The sequence below is a fragment of the Diadema setosum genome, chromosome 8 (assembly GCF_964275005.1).
Source record: "Diadema setosum chromosome 8, eeDiaSeto1, whole genome shotgun sequence".
In the NCBI taxonomy this organism is placed as follows: domain Eukaryota; kingdom Metazoa; phylum Echinodermata; class Echinoidea; order Diadematoida; family Diadematidae; genus Diadema; species Diadema setosum.
Window position 1 is genome coordinate 37,462,422 of NC_092692.1, and position 24,967 is coordinate 37,487,388.

The 24,967-nt window shown below is 38.0% G+C and overlaps 1 protein-coding gene across 1 annotated transcript; it reads right to left on the minus strand.

Annotated features, from left to right (window-relative positions):
* Nucleotides 1-233: 233 nt before the first annotated feature.
* On the minus strand, nucleotides 234-24,642 carry LOC140232239 (sphingosine kinase 1-like). Its single transcript, XM_072312372.1, has 5 exons — nucleotides 24,129-24,642; nucleotides 7,101-7,250; nucleotides 5,421-5,515; nucleotides 2,309-2,424; nucleotides 234-1,026 (listed from the first exon to the last, which is right to left on the minus strand). The coding sequence occupies exons 1-5, from the start codon at nucleotides 24,640-24,642 to the stop codon at nucleotides 234-236; spliced, it is 1,668 nt and encodes a 555-aa protein (XP_072168473.1).
* Nucleotides 24,643-24,967: the final 325 nt, after the last annotated feature.

Consider the following 24,967-nt stretch of genomic DNA (forward strand, 5'->3'; position numbering starts at 1 on the left):
ATGTGCACAGTTGTGCACATCAATCCTAAATATGGCAGTAGGACCTCACAGTACTGACGCCTTGATTAGCTTAGACTCTATCCTTTCTATCCTACCATTCTGGCCACAACACTTTTTTGAGGTCATTGACCCCGTCAAAGTAACAGTGACTATCATGGCAGTACAACTTCCTAGAAGTAACCAACCTCTCCCACCTTCCTTTTGCAGGGTCATACCCTGACATCTGCTACAATCTACATGATGCAGTAACATTTCTGTGAGCTCACAGCCCCCTGGATTGGTCCATACTCGCATCGCTCCCCGTCCACCGTCAGAATGCCGTTGCCGTTGAGCGGCTCGAGCCGGAATGCCCGGACCACCCGCGTCTTGGTGACGTCGTAACGCAGGTAGTCGCCGGTCTTGAACTTTTCCATGGAGCTGAGGAGGTCGCGGCGGCCGACAGTGGAGTCAATGTACTGGACGAGGATGACCCCCTCGTCCATGGGCCGACACGGGTGGCAGACAAAGTCTTTGGAGATGTGGGAGATGTAGACGATCAGGATCCCGACAAATTCGCCCTCCAGGACCGTCCAATTTGACGGCACAGGCTCACTCAATTTGGGGAGCTCCACCTCTTCCCTTGCCCCATTCCCCCCTGGGACCTCTACTCCTACGTGCCCTGCTTCAGTGCAGGCATTTGAGTTCTGGTTGCCTCCGTGCGACCCAGGATACGGGGCTGGTGGAGGCGACTTCTGAAACAGGTGATTGTACCTAGATGGGTCCTCCACTTCCAGAAAGGATAATCTGCCAGCGGGCTTCCGCAGGAACCCAATCCGGATTATAGAGCCTATGGTGAAGCGGGTCTCGCCGAGGAAGCGGAACCGCTCACTCTCGATGTCGATATCGGCGATGATGCCCCATGCGATGGACAGGAAGGAAAAGGCATTCATGGTCTTCGATCTGACATTGACCAGATCCTTCAGGTGTGGCTTGCCTTTGATGATACGCATCACAGCATGGACTGCTATATTCTTGTGGCACTGCTCTCTGTGAAATAAAATGGCAATAGAAGAAAACAATGAAAACATTTTTTGCTTTTTCTTTCTCCTGCCTGCATTCAGTATCAAAAGCAAGGAAAGAATACATTTTCGCATATGCAGGACCATCTCCTTCAAGATGCAATCGTTCTGAAGTGAATTAAATGTTGGAGTATCTGAAAGCATTTCAATTCTAGTATCTAGTGTTCATGACATTTTGGTGCGCAATATTTTAAGAGTGCATCATTGTCATGCCCAACACTCTTTATCCCCTGCACAAAATATCTTATCTATCTTCAATAAAAAAAAAAAACAACAACAGACAAATCAACATACTGTACTTTAACTTGCTTTCATGATACCTGATTTGATCATCTTTAATAGTATTAGAATATTTGTCAAATCTTCCTGTGCATGCTGTTCTCATTTCCGGTGAAAGGATCTGGAGGAATTACCTCTTCCTGTTACTTACCTAGACTTTAGCTAGAATTGTGATCACTACAATTTGGTCTGTGTCTGAGGGATTGCCCTGTGATTTCTGGTGTTCTTGAAAAAAAAATTACCTCATACTTCCTACTAGCCAAACAAAAAAAAAAAGGTATGGTGAGATAAGCGGGACAATCACAGGCCGGACAAAGTCTGCCCAAGGGAGTGATAAAGAGCCAGGGTCACAGAAGGACAATTAACATGTAAGTGACAAGGCTTGCGCTACTCAGCATGATTAATACTCACACAGCTCAGCATTTACATTTCTTTCTTATTTTCCTTTTTTTTTTGCTTTGTTTTTCAGCAAATTGTCTGCTTGTGTGTCTATGAAACACCTGACCAATGCAATAATTTCAGAATAAACCCTAGCAAGGAAACCATGAACTATTGTCAGTCTAACCAAGTTCAACAATACATAAAAAAATAAAACAAAACAAAACAAAACAAAACAAAACATATCCAGTGTTAATTTTACAATTGTATTTTGTTTATAATGCACATAAATTCAAGCTCTGCATTCTATCTACTGCATAATGTGTACTCTATATGCTACATTTGCATGTTCATTTCTAGGATTTGATACGGTACCGTGTACCACTTGATTGGATGAAATGAATTTGAATTGATTCAGTTGGATCAAATAATCGAAAGAGCTGATAGAGCTTTGCATTTAATTGGCTAACCAGCCATGGGCATGTACTCTGGCTGTGATGGGCTGATATTATTAGGCAAGCAATATTATGATGCAGGTTGCCCAGTCCGACCCAGCTAATTTTGTGTATGCATCAAGGGGTCTTTAAACTCACCCTCTGCTAGATAGCACAGCTACACACAGTGCATTCCCTGACCCACCGGGGACCATGCCAAAGGGAACCTTGAAAGCTTTCTCCCTGTCCTCCCGCTCCCTGAAACCATTGATGAACTGCGGCAGGAGAAAAATAGACAGTGACAAGAATTATGTTGCTAGCCATGTCATAAAGGGTACAAATTGTATGTACTGTATACTGTAAAAGTGGTTTCTTTGCGGTGGTTTTATTTTCGCGCTTTGAGGTTGAACCGCAAATTTAACATCAGGCGAAAATGTTTTGAACTCGTCGCTTGTTACAACGCTATCATTACCAACCGCGAATTTAAACACAAGCGAAAAAGTCGGCACCGATGGAAACCGCGAAAGTTTCTGTACGCGAAAGAAACCACTTTTACAGAACGCCGAATATTTTGCAAAGTTTTCATTCTTGCAAAGTTTGCAAATCAGGTGCTATTTGTGACTTTAAAGACATGCAAAAATATTGACTCTGATCCCGATATGAATGTGACCTGCACCAAAACATTTCTCCCTTCAGTACTGCACTCAATGATTGCAAATTTAACCACTCATGAAATTTTCAAGAAGTCCCGATACACAAAAATTTAGACCCGCTAAATATATGGCGTATACAGTAATCACAAATCCCTGCAATGATTTCATTTGTGATATCACCTGTGAACAACGCTCAGCAGCATGCTGTCTAAACCATAAGAATGCTCCCTACCACAATATGCATTTAGAAGATTATCAATACATGGTAGTATCTTCTCTCCCCGAGGATCAAGTTTAACATTCGCTGTTCATATTCCGCCATTCCTGTCTGAACACATGTATTTAAAACTTTGAGTCAACTTTCTGTGTGTTTTCAAATTACGTGTACACTTCTTTCAAATGGTTGCTCTTGGCAATGCTAAGACTTGCCAGAAAGCCATAATCGAACTTAATAGCAGCAACCTTGGCATGAAAAACAAATTCCCAGAAAGAAATTGGAATTAAAAAACAACAGTTGTAATGAGGAAAGCTCAGCACTGGCAATAGACTGACCTTGACCTGCCTGAAAAATAAAGGCAAACATTCAAAACAAAAGACTGATCCTAAAAAAACAATAAAGTTTATCTGAGGTTTCCACATTCTTAACATTCTTGCTACTCAATGCTTGATAGAAAAAGATACTAGTCATACTGCTAATACTATAGGAAGTTCTGGCTATTAAAGAAGAATAGATGCAGACAACATACTGTAAAACGAGGAATTTTCGTGTGCATTTTAATTTCGCGAATTTCGCAAGCGCAAAGATTCGCGAAATTAAAATGCACAAGAAAGTTCTTGTCTACACTATATGCATTGAATGCCAGTGGCAGTTCGCGAAAATTTCATGCCGCAAAAAAGGCTGTCGGCTCAAATTCGCGAAAAATTCATGCTGCGAATATATCATGTTTTACAGTATTTGGGCATGAGGCACTGTGCCAAACCTACTGCATGATTTACCTGATGGCATAGCAGTGAGGCTATAAAATGAATGAAATTGCTACGCATCTTCATATGAAAATACAGCTTGTTTGGTAAGATTATTAAAAAAGAAAAAGAAAAGAAAGACTGGAAATGTGTATTAACTCACAAAAAGGCACAAGTACATTACATACTCATACGAATGGAGGAATAGATCAACTGATCAATATCACACATTGTACACAAATGCCAAACATATTCATACAGTACAAATTTTAATACATTGTAACCTCCACTGAAAACTGCTTTCCATAATCAACCAAATCAGACATTGGGTCACATGAGGGCTGAGTCGATTGCATAGCACGTCTTTACCCTTTTTGAGGAACTAATTAGCAATCAAAGCTGAAGTCCACTAAAGACTACTATTATGATACATAATAATGGAAAAACACAGACCATTTGCGTTAATATTTACCACACTCTCAGCTGATATGGATGTAATACTTCACCACTACAAATAACCTAACCGTATCCATCCTGAAAACATTATCAGCGAGCAAATTTGTCCCAGTGTAAATAGTTCTAATAGCTCCTCTTATCACCACAAATCTCTAAGTGTAACTGCAGTGGCTGTCAAACTGATAGATTTTAATAGTGCCAGCTTGACAAAATAATGACAACCTTTATGGCACTTCGCTCTCTCACTCAACTGGCAACACGCTGGTACATGTACATGCATACAGATTAATTAATGGGTAGAATTTTGACTGGATCCAACAATAAGTGCTGGGCTGACAAGTCTCATCATTTCTCATGCTTGGGTGCTGCTCATCTCTGATTTTAATCTCTCTCTTGAGTTACAAAAAAAAAGGAAAAGAAAAACAACAAAAACAAGAACAACCCCTGATATATTACCTATGGTTGTAAATGTATCCCTAATCGGAATCAGACCATTCTACAATTACAAGTTTGGAAGGGGTACACTTAAATAATTACTCTGGAAAATAATTGGATGAATTCCATTTATGGCAAGAATGAGTCTTACTCTTCAAGTTAAAGGGTGTGTACAGTTCTGGTCGAGGTGTAGATTTAGCTTTTAACATTTTGCGAGATTTTCAGAAACCACTCTATGAGCTGTCAAAGAGCATGCAGTTCTAAGGGGTATCAAAAGTTTATTCTATGAAAATCGGTTTTGAAATGGCTGAGATATCCAAAAACGAGGTGAAACATGTCGCCTTTTATTATTAGCACTTTTTGGGATATCTCAGCCATTTGAAAAACAATTTTCATCAAATAAACATTGAATCCCACTTCAAATTACATGCTCTTTCATATTTCATAAGAGGCTTTTCATTATCTCACTTAGGAATGTTCAAAACATGAATCCCTACCTCAACAAGTACTGTACAGTCCCTTTAAGATTTGCACATGATCATCATGTCCTGTTGCCTGATACTACTACAGCTATATACTACTCACTGTTTCTACTTCAATTACACATATTTCTACTATAATTCTGATGATGATGATGATGATGGTGATATGACATCAAATATCAAAACATGTACAAAAAAAAAAATTTCAGAAATTTTCATTTTTCCTCAAGAATTTGGGCACAGACAGAACCCTGTGTACGCCATCCATATTTCACTCCTTACCTCAAATAGTAACCCATCTCCTGAAACGATGATGATGCCACTGAACTCCTCGAGATCCATCATCTTGGCCAACTCACGAGCATGGCCTTTCCTTTCTGCATGGGACATATGTGGAGTTAGGATAAAAGTAGAATGTGGTGGATGCAGGCACGAGGGACTTGGAAAATCACCTCCATTATCAGTACATACTATGTGATGAGAATTTCAGTGGGATAATGTTCAACAACTTTAACGATTTCAATTATCATACTTCTAGTCTGGCACAAGCTGTCTGCTGCTCACCAGTTCTCACGCCCTTAAAGGGAAGCAGTCCTGAGATTTTCACCATACTGATAATTAAGAAGAGTAAAAAATACAACCATTCACCAATTTATACGCGTGGACATCAAAAATTGTCTCCATGTATGCGATTTTTAAAAAATAATTCCTGCAAGCGATCGTGTAAGAGCCTGCCAAAAGGTGCAACGTCATTGATGCCCTACTCTCAAGTTGACAGCCGTGCCTCAGAAAACCAATTTAAGTGTTCAAAATGATCATGGCCTTGCAACTGATTGTCACTGGCCAATCAAAATCATTGTTGCATGCATGTCTTCTTAATAGGGCAGACCCTGAGCCAATCAGAATGGTTGTTTCAAAATTAGCAATTATTTGCAATTGATTGCAACTTTCTTGCAACGGGGCCCATATCTGATTTTTTCATAAAATGTGACAATATGTGGTTTTATTATTTTAAACAAAATATTTCAAGCTCATACAATTAATATAAAAATAAATAGTAAACATGTATTTATAAATAACTAGGGATGACGAGCAGAACACAGCTGGAAAGAGTTGTGCATCGATGACGTATGACTCTCCGCCAAGACTTGCTCATTTGCAGAGTCACACTTTTTTAACCGAAATGTACGAGCTTATTTGGTGATTTGAAAGTTTGTTTTTGATGAAAGTAGTTCACTGGAGGTACCAACAACAACATATTTTTTTTTAATTTCATGAGGACTGCGTCCCTTTAAACAATTCAATCAGAATCCATAAATTCTTTCTGTATATATATTCTGAAAGTCAACTAAATATGAATGAACAAAAAACAACAACATAGGCTCTGAATCTCAGTGCACATCAAAGGTGGCAAAGTTTGTCTGACTTTAATTTTATGAGAGAGAAAAGTTATAAGATATAGGATAGTGTATCTGTGCATTTAACAAATTTGAAGTTCATTCCTTCCCAAACAGCTGTGCAGAATGATGTAGTGCACTGATGCTGTAAGGTCACTAACCTCTGAACCAAGGCTTTTGAATTGATAGGGTTCACTTTCATTCACAAGCCTGGGCAGAAAATTTGAATAAAATGTGTGACACCAAACTACATAATGATTAATTCATCAAGGCTGTGAAAGGTCTCATTTTGGCAAAGTTCAGTGACTTCGATTCTGGCCTTTCATCTGTGACAGATGTCCCCCATTCCTACAGTTGGGTTCTTGGTCTACAAAAGACGTTTCTGACCTTTTTGATGCTAAAGAGCAGTTACTGCACAAAACTCTAGATGAGGTACAGTGTACATGTACCATCAGTTTGAGGGTGCACTCTGCTATCTTCTTCCCCGATAACTGCAGAACTATCACAGCTTAAGGGAACACTGGAGTGAAATGTTTACCTGTCAAGTGGGGTCTGTATACAGTACCTGTTATGACTTTCTTGTACGTGATTCCCGCCTCGTCGAACATGCATTTGACCTTGTGTTCAAAGATTTGGGGGGCTTTCCCCTTGCCGCTGAATGGATTGATGCAGACTAGGTAGTGGGGCGGGGTGGGCAGGTCATCCTCTTTCAGATCTGAAACAAACGAGCGAAAAAAAGATCAGCAACGTAACACAACACAGATGTCAATGATTGCACAAGTGTTTTTTCATTTACTTCATGTCCACAGAGTTTCATTGCACAGAAACTGACTATCACCCACTGTGGACTTCAAAGTAAAAAGACGACATAGTGACTCAAAAAGAATGTATTCACTGTATATACATTTTAGTTTGTAGCGTCAAGGGAATGCAGATTTAGAACTGCCACAACTGGTAGATACTAAACATGTATTTCACTTAAAATATTAGAACATGAATCTTCTATTAAAGACATTTCAGAGTGACTGGTTCAATGCAAACTTAAGGCCTCTTTTTTTTTCTATCCTATCATTTTGTTCATAAGATTTAAATGATATGGTGCTTTAAAACATAACTGAGATTTGATCACAGAAAACCACACAATGAGATGGGGGAACAATTGTGTCTTATTAATGTAGAATATACATTGCACTTCTACTGCAGTCATTTTGCAGATATAATGCACTATCTAGTAAAATATCCAACTGTTTATGAATACTGCATGAGTGCCAAACATCCTCAGGTAGAATTCAAACTGCTTTCAGCTACATTGTATACTTGAGTCTTTGAGTCTTGCTTGTACACCTTACTGTAAATGCAGAAATTTTTCATGATATATTCATTTTCAAATATTTTGCGCTAGTTTTGGGTAGCATAATACTAACACCAATACCAATAAAACAAACCAAAAACATTTCTTCACAATTTTCTCTCCACATTTTGAACGGCTCGACAATTGCGCAGCACAAATTTAAGAACCCACAAATACATTTTTGATCCGCTAAAAATCGTTCGCATGAAAATGTTTGACATTAACGGTCTACATGTAAATGACTAAGATGAGACACAAGGAAAATCTTACGACACATATACTTGTAATAGTATAAGTACTCTCTAGAGGCTATATGTCATACTGTATGTTATACCATGGTGCTTGTTGTTGCTCTAAACTTTAATACCACACACAGATGAGCATCAATATCTAAGAGGTAATCAAGCACATTACACAAAAAGCAGAATAACCCACAGAAAGGGAAACACGTCCCCTAGGAGACAAAAGTCCACTGAATATGTGACTATACCAATGTGGAGGTTTATTTGCGTGTGTGTTTGTGGAGACAGTTAGCTCAACTTACAGGTTTCTGTTCTTTTGTTTTCCTCTGCACCAACTGAGTGAACTTTCTGTAATTTGGTGTACAGACACAAGTTGTGTCACACAACCATGGGTGGTTGATCACGAGCTGCAATGTACTAGTCACAAGGTCGTTGTGGCTATGGAAGCTTGTGTAATGAGGTGTATACATTGTAATTATGATTTGCTATCAGAGTGACTGACCTACTATACTACAGGAGTTTGTCATACCCTAAACTAGAGCGGATGACTGTCCTGAAGTACACTTGTAACTGATATTAACCCTCCCAGGCCCCCCTCCAGATCTCGGCCGTTGACTGCGCGATCGCGACGAAAATTGGCACACACATTGCCTATGATGTAATATAAAGTACTACGAAGTTAGATTTAAAACTAGAAATGTCGCTACGGCGACTGATGCCTCCGCCATAATGCATGATTCTCCCAATAGGTGTATAGTACAATGTCTTCACAATGTGTGATGACAGTTTCACATAACTGGCAAAATATCGAAAAAACAGGTTTATCGGAAATATCTTGAATGTTCACTTTCCACGAACTGGGTTTGCTATAATTGTCTATCAAAGAGTGCAGACCAGTACACATATTTGGGGAATTGAAAATTTTTACTTGACTTCTGACCGACCATATTATAAGTTTATGCATTGAGTATAATTTTCAAGGTATGAAGAAAGAGTGTAATTACAGTACAAAATATTTTTTTTTCCATTTAAACCTAACCTTTGACCCTTAACCTTTGACCTTTGACCTTCTGGCTGGAAATTTCCAAGAGAATCTCCATTAAGTAATACATGTACATATATTAAATTTTAAAACTAATAATGCAATCATTGCATATATATGAGGGAAATAGTAACATTTTGAGGAGTTGATCTTGACCTTTGACCCCTGACTATTGACCCATGACCCCTAAATTCCCTAGATAATCCCTGCCAGTCAGTACATTTGTACATGCATATGTACCAAGTTCCATGAAGATACATTGAACCATTTGTGAGAAAAGTGATATTGCAACATTTTCACCTAACCTTTGACCTTTTGACCTTTGACCTTATGACATGAAACTCTCTCTGGAGAATCTTTATGCAGTAGTACATGTCTACACTAAGTTTCAAGAAAATAACTGCGGGCATTGCATAGATATGGGGGAAATAGCAACATTTTTAGCATTTGACCTTGACCTCTTGTCAATGTCACTAAAATCTACTCAACTAATTGTCCCATCATACATCATCCTTGGACCAAGTTTGGTGAAAGCTGCTTCATCCAGTTTTGAGTTATCACGTAAACAGATAAATTTTAGGATTTGACCTTTGACCTCGGTCCGGTTTCACTGAAAACCTAATCAAGTAATTGTCCCATCATACATCATCCTCCAACAAAGTTTGGTGAAATTTGCTCCATACAGTCTTGAGTTATCGCGTAAACGGATAAATTTCATGATTTGACCTTGACCTTTGACCTTTAGCCGATTTCACCTAAAATCTAATCAAATCTTTGCCCCATCATACTTCATACTTGGACCAAGTTTGGTAAAATTCCAGTAAATATTACTCAAGTTATCGCGTAAACGAAAGCGGACGGACGTACGTACGGACGGACGGACGGACAACCCGAAAACATAATGCCTCCGGCACCACTACGTGGCGGAGGCATAAAAAATTGTCATTTATGCTAGATTATGCTAATTTATGCATAATGATGCATGAAATCGGACAATTTGGTATAAATCACTAAATAAAGCTCGAAATGGGCACATTTTTTTTGGTGTAAATATTCTTTTTAGTGTCCTAAGCAAATATGAGAGAAAAAAATTGAGCTATCCAAAAAAAATTTTAAAGTATTTTATTGTTTTTTTTTTATTTCTTATGTATTTCTTTGTTTTTTCGACTTTATGTTTTTCATTGTATTTTCGATGAAACTTGTCCGCGATATTGTTCCGAACAAGAAAATATGTTATTAATTGATTTTAATCAATAAAACCCCAAAATAATCATGCTTTTATGAAATTTGACTGTAAGCACAGTTTCCATTGAAATTGTACACGAATTCACGTTTTTGAGCAATTTTTGGTCTGACATGCATGTACATATTTATGTGAAACTTCGGAACCGCGCGCCCGGGCATCACAAATTTGGTGTCAAAAGATGCGAGAGACTTGACAGAAAAAAGTCATGAAACGTTGCGGCGATAGGTTTTCACGTTAGCGATACATCACGCGGAACATCGAGGGGGGGGGGCCTCGAAGGCCCCCCCCCCCCGGCCTAGTTAGGGTTAACTCAACCATGCCTCACTCACAATTATTCTATCCACAGCCCAGATACTATAAAAACCTTTGAATAGTGACACGGCTCTAAATTTTGACTTGACAAGAAAGCCAAGTATACAATGTCTGACTGCATATTACAGCCTTCTGTTGTTACAATGCAACATGACCACAATAAGTCTGTAAGATTAATATTGTCTGAATAAATTGATAAAAAATCAGCTGTCAAACAAGTGGCATACATTTTTTATAAGACGGAATGATTAATGATTTCAGTTGATGGTGATGACCAAGCACAGCTCCTGCTAAAACTACATAGCACTGAAAATAAAAACAAACAAAAGACCCTACATGTATACTCTTGTGCTGATTGATTTTGTAGTGATGTGTATCCACAGCGGGTGAAAATATTAATTATCTTGCTTGGAAAACAAGCATCTATGCTTTTAATTACACAGGGTGATTAAAAACTGTCAGTCATTAACAATGACCAAAATGCATCTCTCATAAAAACTCACTTCAAAACAAAACAAACAGTAGATGACCCTGTATTGCGCTGAATGATTACACAGCAATGACATACAACTATACATTTCAACAACTTGTGGAATATCAATCTTGCATTTATATTCAAGTGGCATACTGTATTAAAGAGCGATTATAGATTTCAATCAGTGATGAAGATGAAACATATCTCTCATCAGAACTAGAAAGCCAAGCATCCATTTTTCATAACAAGCATAACATGACAAACAGAAGACACCTTATGGCCGTAAATGACACAGTGACATATTTCAATATACATGTATTAAAGTCGGACAATCGTCACCCCTAATGGTACGTTATTGCATAACTCTTCCGAACGAACGAAATTTGTGCATGCAATTGCGCAATGTCAGACTGCAGTGCTATCCATTTAACGTGTGGGACAGTGCTGCCACTGACACGTGTGTGTGTGTGTGTGTGTGTGTGTGTGTACATTGTACGCATCATACACAAACTTTGTGGCCGCAATCTGCAGTGATTGGAGGAGAGAGGCCAGAGGACGCGTGGCTCTTTTGGCCTCTCTTCATGCGCATGCGCACTGTGAGTGTGCATCTATTCGGCACTGATCAGAAACTCTTGTGGCTCGGACAGCCATTTTGGGTCAGGTGATTTAGACTCCAGCATGTGTTCGCTGACCCACTGAGCCAGCGCTATTCTCATTCGGTGTCACATTTGATACAGAATGGGGGGAGGCAGCGTGTTGCGTTCGTCTCCGTGCCGCACAAACCACTCGCCACGACTGTCAGGCTTTAAATGGGTTAGTCAAATACCGGTTAGTGATTGGCTAAACACAGTCATGTGATGGAGGTACATTCGTTATGTTTGCCCAATTCTCATAATGTTCTCCCATGGGAAAACATTTTCACGTAACAAATGACAGAAGGCCTAACGACCGCGCACGCACGGTGAATTTGGCTCTGCGTAAGGGAGCAATCGAGTGCGTTGTGCTGGGTGGTTGTCGTTAATGTTGTATTTGACGTATTTGACTAACCCATATTATTTATAAATCATAACAGCTTTTGTTGTCGGGAACATACATGTACCAAAAGTTCCACCCTCAGGGTTTGAAATGCTATTTCAGGAGGCTATAAGTCCCTCAACTTCGTCTCGGGACTTATAACCTCCCTCAATAGCATTTCAAACCCTTCTGGTGGAACATTCGGTATGTTTCCTCCCCCGCCAATCATCACCTATATCATGATAAAAGTACCATGGCTGTAGAATCCTTTTCATGTAGACTACCATTTGACAGTCTCCTACTCATATCAAAAGACCTCTGACAGCATAATTTGGTAAAGAAAGATCTACAGAGCTGTAGATCTCTATTTAATTGTGTGAAGACTTCAGTGGCAGGCCTACAGATGTACTGTGCATGGCACTACGCCTGTGCATCTAAGTACTGATATGTGCCTAGACGCTTGCCAATATTATCAGTCATATTGCCAAGATGACAAAACTCCTGTAGGTCTATTAGACACAAATTGTACCTATAGTAGGTCTCCTTTGATGCTGTGATACAATACATTCTACATTTTTGTGCACTTAGTTTCTCAACGTTAATTTTTGCAGGTTTTTTTTTGTTGAACATTGTATTTTTTGTTTTTATTTATATATATTTTTAGGCAACGCCTAAATGATATGAGAGGCAATGATTAAAACATGTGCTCTACTGTGGGACAAATGTTGGTAATGTGAATGCCCTATCACAGGAGTGTGCACGCCGGACTTGTTCCGAGACAGCACGACCAATGTGAATGCATTTATTATGGGACCGTTACAGTGTTACACCTGGGCAATGTCTCGGTGCAACACCGGAGCATTTTTTTTTTTTTTATTCAGGCAATGTGAAAGCGGTATTGGTTATTAAATGGCTCTCAGTATTATAACAATCTGATCTGTAATGTGCAACCAGGGTAGTCTGTCCACCCTATACACACTTTTCTCTGTGAGCTACCCCCCACCTCTTCATGATCAACTATTGTTTGATAAAGTCCTATATATCCAAACAGTGATTCAGATCAGCACCTAAAAGCCTGGCCTTTTCACTCACTGTAAACGGGGTCCAAGAGTCCAGAGATATCTTCTCATTAATATTAAGATTTTTCAATATAGGAATGGAGGGATGAGGAATTCATTAAATTTTGCTCAGGATTTCCAGGTGCCTGTGTGCTGAGTCAGGAACTTTGTGGTAAAACTACCCTACATGTAGATACAAGGTTCTGCTAAAAGAGTTTTACTTTCAATTTCTCCACTTTATAAAACTGATGGGGATTAATCAGACAGTTTCATTATTCACTGAATATTAAACATCAATTGATGCTTTTGGTTTGATCTACATTTCTATGCAAATGTGCTTGCTTATCATCTGACAGATCAGAAGAATATTTCTTTAGCTAGTTAAATTTCACAAAACTGAAAATATTTTCTTGCTTTGGATATCAAAAGTGCACTTGATTAAGTAGCTCCTTGAGAAGGCATATGTGCTGCTAATACTTCCTTTGACATAAATTGTATGTATAGTAGCTCAGTAACAGATCATAATCACATGGAACGTGCACATACAAGGCCTGGTGTACTTGTTTTAAAAAAAAAAAAAAGAAGGAACTTCAAGACTTATGAAATTCATCTTGAATATCGTCTCTACCCTGAACCATTCAATTCCCATGACATCACAAATTCCTTTATCAAAAATTTGAAAGTTCAAAATGTTCTGCATCTTTTGAATTGTGAAGCTCCTACAGCCAACATGAAGGTGGCTGTACCTTTTTCACAAGCACTTGATAAAGTTTACAAACATGGACATTTGATAATCAGCAGATCAATTGATTGGACTCATGCTACAACGTACCATTATGTACATGTATACACTACAAAATGTTGTACATACACATATATAGCAAGAAGGTACATCACACCTCCTTGGCTGTTTATATACTCAGATAACAAAATCTTGCCCTCTGGTGAAAGGTTAAAACTGTACACCTCTTGTAGCTTTAAGGTATAGATACGAATGTGCTTTGTACACTCTGCTGATTAAGCATCCCTGCACAAAACAAAGAGCAAATCTAGATACTCTGTGTGCTTTTAATATCAGTTGTTTGATTTATAGGGTGTTGACAAAATATGCAAAGTGTCTACCAAACTTTGACTTCTTAAATGTTAATACAGTAGATATGACCTGAAAAACAATGGCATAGTTTTCCTAAAACCTGTTGTTTTGGTTTGTTCAATATTTGTGTGAGTTCTTTTTTTTTTTTTCTTTTGAAGTATTGATCTGCGGGCTAGTAGGATTCAGATGTAGAATGTATCTCGCTTGTGCGATAATGAGTTTGTTGCTTTCATGGTCTTAGATACTCCCTGTCAAAAAACAAGATTTAAACTAGACTCGGAATTTGTCAACACTGACAAATTAGGTGATCCGATCTATTGGGAAATCAATGATTTGAGTCCTGATCCCAATAGGCATGACCATACAGGTTTCATCTGTGTTGAGGGAACATTCGCCATGTGATGTTTGGAGTCTCATTTAGAAAAGGGAGTCAGACCTGCCATATTTGGTACCGAAATCCGTATGCACTAACGAAGATACATAATGAAGTATATTTGACCTTTGATCCCATTTTGCACACCAAAGATGGCATCTGAGCAAAAAGTGGTTATTTTGTGAAATGATTCTTGTAACATGGTCTTTGCGTGTGCAAAATATGGGAAAGATAGGACAAGTATTCACCAAGATACAGGATGAAACATGTATGACCTTTGACCCTAATTTACATACCCAAGATGGTGTCCGATCAAGTAGTTGTTATATTATGAAATAATGTACGTGACATGAACTAAACATGTGCAAAATATGGGGGTGATAGAGGCTGTTTTTCTTGAGTTATTGCAAAGAAAGTTGCAAAAAGAAAGAAATATCTCAATACATCGAAGATAAGCTTTAATTTCAACCAAGTTTTTTAGCATTATCCCGACATCGTATGAAAAAACAAAAGGCACATTAACGATAGCGCAAAGTCTCAGCTACAACATATGAAAATCTGGGAGAAATTCACCGAAGGGTAACTGAGCTAAAGCTCGATAAAGACAATCATGTCAACTTTCACATCTAGAAAAATTCCCTCCCATAGACATAACACGTCATAACGATGGTACATAAAAAAGTACACATGACCTTTGACCTTACTTTGCACAGACAAGATGGCATCTGAGCAAAAAGTAGTTATTTTGTGAAATGATTCTTGTAACATGGTCTTTACGTGTGCAAAATATGGGAAAGATAGGACATGTATTTACTAAGATACAGGATGAAATATTTATGACCTTTGACCCTAATTTACATACCCAAGATGGTGTCCGATCAAGTAGTTGTTATTTTATGAAATAATGTACGTAACATGAACTAAACATGTGCAAAATATGGGGGTGATAGGGGCTGTCTTTCTTGAGTTATTGCAAAGAAAGTTGCAGAAAGAAAGAAATATCTCAATACATCGAAGATAAGCTTTAATTTCAACCAAATTTTTTGACGTGATGCCGACGTCGTATGAAAAAACAAAGGGCACACTTACGATAGCCCAAAGTCTCAGCTACATCATATCAAAATTTAGGAGAAATTCACCGAAGCATAAGTGAGCTAGTGCTCGAGAAAGATAGTCATGTCAATTTTTATTTCCAGAAAAACTGCACTCCCATAGAGATAACACGTAAACTGGTTAAATTTGACAAGATTACTTTCAATCCATTTTTACAAGATGATGCCGTCATCCAATCAAAATGCTGTTATTATGTTAATGAAAGAGCATTCAATAAGCTACAACATACTGAAATTTGTGTGAAAATCAGCAAAGGATAAGTGAAATACGCTCGAGTGAACTTGAATTTTGATGACGTCATTTTGAAAATTTACTTTTTTTACTTTATTAAGAAATTTGATATCTTTTAATCATTTTTTCAGCATTGCCAACCCATGAAATGACATGTACAACTCATCAGCTTTCAGAATATGTAAAGAAAATGGGAGGTCACCGTCCATCCTGACGAGTAAAATCGGATTTAAAATTGGCGGTTCTTTTGCATAGTTGCACTGTATATCGCCATTGACGCGCGCGCGGAATTTCAACTTTGACGGGCCCGTATGACGTCATATTGAGTCGGATTGACTTGAAACTTGGTAGAAATATTCCTTGACTTTTCAGGTATCCGATCAAAGTGAAAAAACGGGAAATTTCTATTGCATATGAGCTGTGCGTGCGTATATGCGCGCGCGCGTACGCGTCCGTCCAATTTTTTCAATTTTTCAAAAAATGCTCTAAATGGTCTGAAACGTGTGCAAAAAAAAATTGAGCTCGATTGGAGCATACAAATATTTCAACGCGCGCGTACGCGCGCTTTTTAACAATAAATATGAATTTTGATAATATGAGTAGAATGCGCTTGACTTGAAATATATGTGACGTAAATTTCATTGAAAAATTCCATTCCAATAATGAGATATGAATGAAAATGTGTTTTCATATAATGACGTCATAGTGACGTCACGGTCGACTGATCACTATGATTTTACTTGCGCTGTCGTCTTTGGGACATGATACATACATGGTATAATTTTGAAATTGATAGGAACAGGACTTTCTGAGCTAACCTCTGCACAACTTTTGGGGAGAAATAAAGAAAAAGAAGAAGAAGAAGAAAGAATCCGTACAGAAACAGAAGGTGATCCGAGAGGATACTCGGATCACCTAACTAGAAATGTCGCTTTGGCGACTGGTATGCCTCTGCCATAATGCATGATTTTCCCAATAGGTCTAGATAGTACATGTGGACAATGTGTGATTGCATTTTCACAAAATTGGCAAAATATTGAAATGAAAAGTTTGTCACAAATGTGTTGAATGTTCACCTTCCTTGACCTACACATTGTAGGTTTAATAATTGGATGAATAGGAGAGCATGTATCGAGGGATTTAAGGACTTTAACTCGACTTTGACCCATTCATTTAGGCATGAGTAATTTTCAAGGTACAGGTGTGGAGAAAAAGTGCAATTTCTGAATTGAATAGTAAATTGTTACCATTTTCATCTGGCCCTTGACCCTAAAATTCATAAGATAATCACTTTCAGGTAGAACATGCATAATATGTACTAAGTTTCAAGATAACTTGAGCCACTTCCGAGATGTGGAGGAAAAAGTTAGTTCAGCACTTTCACTTGATCTTTGACCTTTTGACCTTTGAGGCAAAAAAAGAAGAAAAAAAAAACTTTCCAGAGAATTTCTATTAGGTTACACATGTATGCATACACCAAGTGTAAAAAAAAGTAACCCTGCTGGCATTGCATGATAGGAGGGAAATAGTAAAATTTTGAAGTGTTGCACTTGACCTTTGACCCCTGACCTTTGACCCCATGAACCCTACATTCTCTAGATAATCACTTCCAGTCAGTATATGTATATACTATGTTCCATGAAGATACCTTGAACAATTTTCCAAGGTATGGAGGAAAAAAAAAAGTTTTAATATTTTTACTTGACCTTTTGACCTTTAACCTCATGACCCAAACTTTGACCAGAGAATCTTAATTGGGTAATACATGTATACACTAAGTTTCAAGAAAATATCTTCAGGCATTCAATAGATATGGTGGAAATAGTGAAATTTTATGTATCTGACCCTGACCTTTTGACCTTTGACCTTTGACCTCATGACCCAAACTTTCACCAGAGAATCTTAATTGGGTAATACATGTTAACACTAAGTTTCAAGAAAATATCTTCAGGCATTCAATAGATATGGTGGAAATAGTGAAATTTTATGTATTTGACCTTGACCTTTTGACCTTTGACCTTGAGCATGTGCACCCATAAGTTGATCGGCACAACTTCACCCCCTAACCTACATGCCAAGTTTCATTAGGATACCTCAACAGGTTTCGATAGTTACCTTGTCCACAAAATTCATTACGTACGGACGGAAGGACGGACGGACAACCCGAAAACATAATGTCTCCAGCACCACTTCGTGGCGGAGGCATAAAAAAAATAATAATCCTTCATTTTGGGATACAAATGAGAAGCACTGAGAACACACACACACTTTTTATGAGGGCCATTCACATTGATAAAAGTAAAAAATCCTTTATATAACAATTACTGTGCATTTTCTTGTTATCATTGTTATCATATATGCTTCCTGTCTTTACAACCAGACATTGTATTATATTTGGCATTTACCAAAATGTGCTGTGGAGATATAGATGCACCGAGATTGCTCATCTATAGGCAAACAAACAAACAAACAAACAAAACAAAAACGTACAAGACATTGTAAAAGCAACCTGTGTACGTATACAGCTGCTAATTCTGTTGTTACCATGGTACACTGTACAGGAGAACACAGGCTATACAGTAGGTAACAGGGTGTTCACAAACTGTGCAGCTCCAAAGAGCTCTTTCATTGGTTATTGGTTATTGGTTATTGGTTATTGTTCCTTCATGCCTTAGATTCTGTCTTGCTGAAGTACTGTATACGCCATATATTTCGCGAGTCTAAATTTTCGCGAATTGGGAATTCCCAACAATTTCGCGAGTTGTTAAATTCGCGATCGTGGAGTCCTGTACTGAATGAGAAGTGTACACTGGGATCAGAGTCAATACTTTCGCGTGTCTTTAATTTCACGAATAGCACCTCACTCACGAAATTCGCGAAAATATGAACCTCTCGAAATATTCGGCGTATACAGTACACTATGTACAGTTTGTATTGTAAGCTACACAATGGGTGATTTCAAGTTCGGTGCCAGTGAACACCACACCCAACACCAACTACCTGAAATATGGCACAATTTGGAGGTCAACCTCCAAACACAGATTGATTTCAAGTTCGGTTATACACCGATTGCTGGTGTTAGTGTTCACATAGCACTAGCACTAACACCGAACTTGAAATCATTCCTTATAATGACCTCCCCTTTCTGTGCCTTTCTCTTTATCCTCTTCAGAAAGTCCCCTTACCACCACCACCAGCTACTATGCTAGTAGCCTGACCAGATACAGTGACTGAGCTGTGTATGGCTTTTAGGCAGTTAGCTTTAGTGGGCAAGTCCAAGGTAAGGTCCCCTCAGGAGGCAAAATTTCATCTTTGCTCAGTATTGACATGTTTGGTATCATTTTGAAGTTTTGATTTCCATGGAGGAAAAATAATATTATGTAAATTTATGCAAATTTCAAGGGCCTCATTTGCATAAATGTGAAACACAGCGTTACTTATGGGACATTTATAAAAAATTCACATTTATTCAAAGGAAAGCAAATGATATTTTATTAATATGTGGACATAAGAAGTCCATCAAATAGTTTAACTCAAGTGGTATGAAAATTTAGGGATTATGCAAATGATTATGCATGAGATGTCCTATATGTAACAAAGTGAGGTCATTTTTTTAGGTTTTTTCTGAAATTTCTAAGGTTATTTGAATGCCCTTTTGGAAAGTTCTAATTTATTGTTTAGAAAAGTTAAATACCATAGAAAGAAGACAAAATAGTACAAGACATATTTTTTATTAGGCAATGAAATAATGTTACGTATGGGACAAATGCGTTACGTATGGGACATCCTCGTACATATTGCATGTGAATGCATGTAGCCAGCTGGGAAGGTCCCTCAGTACACAAATGGTCAATCATCCTGAAGAAAGCATCCCAACTTTGCAGCTACTTTTGAGTTATAGACACTTGAAACAATACATGTACTTGACTGAACAATTTTCAGAAAGGTGGAGGGGGAGATAGCAAAATGAAAATCAGTATTAAAGGGATGGTATAATAATGATAATAATAATACATGTACATACAATTTCTATAGCGCCGTTCTCCACTTTGATTAAATGCTCAAGGCGCTTTACATCAAAGCAAACAGACTGAAGATACAAGTACATACACCGTAATAGAAGAAGATGAAGAAGCAGAAAAAAAAAAGACATGAAAGTCTGTCTTCAAAAGGCACTGGTCTTCAAAATGCACTGCTAAACAAATAGGATTTTAAATTACTCCTGAAAGATGTTATGGAGCTTGAGTCTTTCAGCTCACAAGGAAGTGAATTCCACAGTGTTGGTCCAGCATGAGCGAAAGCTCGTTCCCCCCAAGATTTCCTAGAAAACGGAATATGTAAGAGACCTGAAGTTGAGGATCGAAGAGTTTGTGAAGGTTGGTATTGACGAAAACAAAGAAACATTGTAATCAGGAGCTGTTCCCTCAATAACGTGATAAACCAAAAGAAGTATCTTAAACCGAATACGCTCCTGTAGTTTTGTAGAAATGGGGATTCAGTTTTCAACATTTTACGAGATGATTGGAAACCAATCATTTTGTGAATTATTAAAGAGCATACAATTCTAAGACTAGAGGAATTCAAAGTTTATTTGATGGAGATCCAATTTGAAATGACTGAGATATATCAAAAAACAAACAAATACAAAGTAAATTGAAGTGGTCCTAATAAAATATGTGACCCACCTTTTGTTAGGACACGTTTCTGGATATCTCAGCCATTTCAAAATGGATTTTTGTCATGTTAACTTTGAATTCCTCTTAGAATTGCATGCTATTTAAATATTTCATAAAAGAAGTGCTAATTATCTTGTAAAAGTTGAAATCAGAATTCCCATCTGAACCAGAACTATACAGTCCCTTTAAGTAGAGACCTCTGATTTAAAGGGTACTGAAAACCAATACACAAGCAGATTTAAAAATTGCAGTTCAACTACTATGTGTATTGGGCACTGGTACTGTTCACCACACAGTGTAGAGCTCTAGCTACGTTGTACACTTGTAGAGTTCTGCATTGTATAACACATGCATAGCACTTGATGATAATGAAGATCGATGTTACTTCAAATTAGTGTGTTTTTTTTAATCATTTTTTTTTTTTTTTATTGCAAGTGATAAACAAATTGTCCTTATTCAGTTTTCAGTAGTAGCCATGACAAAATTCATGGGTATACATACTGAGGTGTGACTCGAATCAATGACCTGATTGCTAGACAGACATCATAATATCTACTCGATTACTTGGGTTCCATGCAGCAGGTATTGCGTATCAAAATTAATTTCTAAGTGTGTCAAGTTGTTTTTTATTGAAACTGAATGGCAAACTGCCCTTCATCAATGGAAGTAAACACTTCAATACTATTCAATTTTTCAGTAGTAACTATAGGGTATCCTACATACTCAGGTTGGTCATAAAAATATAGAATTAATGATTAAATATGATTATGATGGTAAATATTCGGGTAATAATTGTTCCCTTGACAATCGGGATCAGTATTTGAGCAATTTCAACTGATTCTACCTCGAAAGAAATAATTATGCAAAAATTTGTTTATGGGTGTTTTGCAAAATTATTTTGCAAAATACCCATAAACATGGCTCTCAACACACTAAACGAATGGGGGACAAAGGGCATGCATACTCAGGTTGGTCATTGTGAATAAAAATATAAAAATATTATTGAATATGATTATGATGGTAAATATTTGGGGATTATTGTTTCCTTGACAATCTGGATCAGTATTTGAGTAGTTTCAACTGATTTTATTTCAATAATTATGCAAAATACCTATAAACATGGTTCTCCACACACTAAACGAATGGGGGACAAAGTGTCCAATACGTAACTGTCCCATACGTAACACATCATGTCTGTCTTTTAAAATTAGAACATACGTAAGGAGGTTTTTGCCTCATGACATGAAACTTACATGTACCTCTAATAATCTTGAGTGTTGTGACTTTCATCACAGTGAGTTATACAAGTTGTAGAATGAAATACATGTACTTTCAGAGAGTTTTGAGGATGAAAAAAATGTTCAAAAAACAAAATTTTTCTGGTCCCATACAATGTACATTTACGGCACATATTTTCTCTTCTAGAACATAATTGTGAAGGTCATTTTTTTCCCATTTTTTGCATGATTTATACTTCTCCTAGATATCAATCACCATGATAAAGTTCAATATGATCAAAGGCCATGAACATTATTTTTCAGGTCATAAAAGTCTCTGAATGTCCCATATGTAACGAGTGCGTCATCTTGGACTTGCCCTTATTCATTCAGTGAGTGCATGCATTCGTTTGTTTTGTCATACGGTCTTCAAATCAATTCCAATGATGAATTCCTTCTCCCTTAATTGAAAAACAAGAAGAAAGACTTTCCTGTATAATATATGTACTATGTAATATTTTCCACTAAAATTGATCTCAACAAGTATCTGAGATTCACAAAGTGTTCTGGAATTAATCTATTAATTGTAATAACTTATAAGATCTTCCACAAACATCAAATAAATCTCTTGATGACAATCTATTAATGAATTAATTTATCATTATAAACTGTCAACACAGACCAACATTATGAGTCTATGAGTCACACTTTCAATTTATCACTGCATAACATTTTACTATCATAAATTATAAATACGGTACTATACTCTAAAGAATTGTTTTTCGTCAATTCTCTCATCATATCCGCTTGTGGTCACTCAATAAGAATATTAGTTTTACAACCCCTCTGGTCCACTGCGTCGTATTATACAATGCATCTCAAATTCTTCCCGAACAACGTAATGTCACCTCCGGTCACCACAGCAACATGAGATGGATATTGATTTCGACCAATCTCCTTTTTCCTACACTCCACATCTCAAAGTAAGTTTCACAAACCAGATAGCTGACCTTCTCCAAAGAACATTCAACCACAGAAATTCAACCACAGAATTCAAAGATTTACACTCACTACACTTCTTAACCAGCTTTTGACGTGAAAGCATGGAAACATATCACTTCAAATACTACAATACTCACCCAACCTCATCATCAATCATCAGACTTGCGAACTTCTCTCACTTTCTCTATAGATATCCCATTGTTTCTAAACTTCACCTTTCTACTTCTTCCCCTTCTTGTGGAATACAACTTACTTGTAGGCCTAATCACTGAATCATTCATAATTGTGCTATTTCTACCTTGTGGGAATTATTAATTGTGTTGCACTATAAAGTCATGTGTATTACCTACATATTAGAGAAGTGCAATACCTGAACTTTAAATCGGAGGACCATTGGTATAATCGTGATATTGTGGTAAACGGGACAATGCGCTATTGTTGCGTCAATGCGTTAGGGCGCGTTGTGACCATGCCAATGACGCAGCTTGCGTGGCTGGCATCGTTGGCATGGGCACAACGCAACTTTTATTTTTACGGGAATACAAAGACGCAGATTTAATTCATTTTCACATCTACTTCAGAGACAATTGGATGTACTTTTTGTGAGTTCTCGGTATATTCGTTACAAGCACTACGTACACATACATAGCTGCGGGAATCCGGAGTTTAAAGTAATCATATATCGACAGACTGGTGAGTAAAACCTTTTCGATTTGATTCTTCTTCTTCTCCTTCTCCTTTTTCTTCTTCTACTACTAGATCTATTTCTATACTAAGTCGAACTGGAATTGCTGTCAAACGTGAATTATTGTATAAAATCAAAATAATGAGCTAATGATATATGGAATTTATATTCACCGCAAAATAAGACTAGTGGTTGGTGGTCGCACTCGTACAGCCCTGTCACGACGTATCATGTACAGCGACTGGGCTGTGTATAGTTAGGATGTAGGTAGGGCCAATGAATATTAAAGTCAACATTTCACACTCGTGTCATGACACTGTTTATTAATGACTGATTACTCACTGATTAGTGATAGTGCTTGGCATATTTATGCCTTTTCATGTACACAAGACTGATGGTAGTAGTGCAGTGGTACTGCATGTTTATAGGCTGACTGAGCTGCTTTCACAGCAGACATACAAACCTTCTACTTTCTGGAACTGGACTTCGTTGATAAGGGCTAAGATGACCAGTCTCCATCGATTCACCAGGGCGAGGTTGTCCTTTGCTTCCACTCCGACGTTATCTGCCACAAAAAGCAACTCCAGCCTACACCGGACACCACCGTGCTCCTGACGTTTATTGTACTGGTATGCAAAAATCTTAAGAAAGGCAGCATTTTCGCTAAACTCGGGCTTGGAGCTGGAGGCTGTCTTCTTTCCAGCCTTCACACCCGACGAACTTCCACTCGGCCTCGGCGGCTTACCATCTTCGCTAGCTTCGTTTCCCCCGAAACTCCTGGATCCAATAATGTCAGCAACCGCTATATCGCCCAGCTTGATTTTACCTGCATTGATGGCTCGACACTCGATTTTTTCCCGGTGGAGAAAGAGTTTCACGTGGCTAGAGTGCTTCCCAAGTAGGAGAAACGTTTCTGGCTCTAACAGGCAATCACTGGTATCAACAGAAGTGTTTGGATCAATTTCTCTGGAAGACATGGTTGCTGTTTAAATCTCACCATCGTTCCTCAACGTGCAGCTGGGTGTATGTGTTAGATGTAGCAAAGAACCACCTCTTTGGATCTTGCATGTGTACGTGTGTGCGCAGCTAGCTGGCCGCCGCGCGCCGTTGGCAGGAGTGTACAGTCTATGGTCGTATGGGGATATGTGGTACGAGGCCGCAGCGCATACGCAATCCGTGATATCCGATGCGATTGCTGCAGTGTGAACTCGTGTGATGTTAGATCCACACGGTTTATGCACACGACAGCGAAAGATGGACATCAAACCTACTTTTTGATGACACTCATTGAAAGAAAATGAT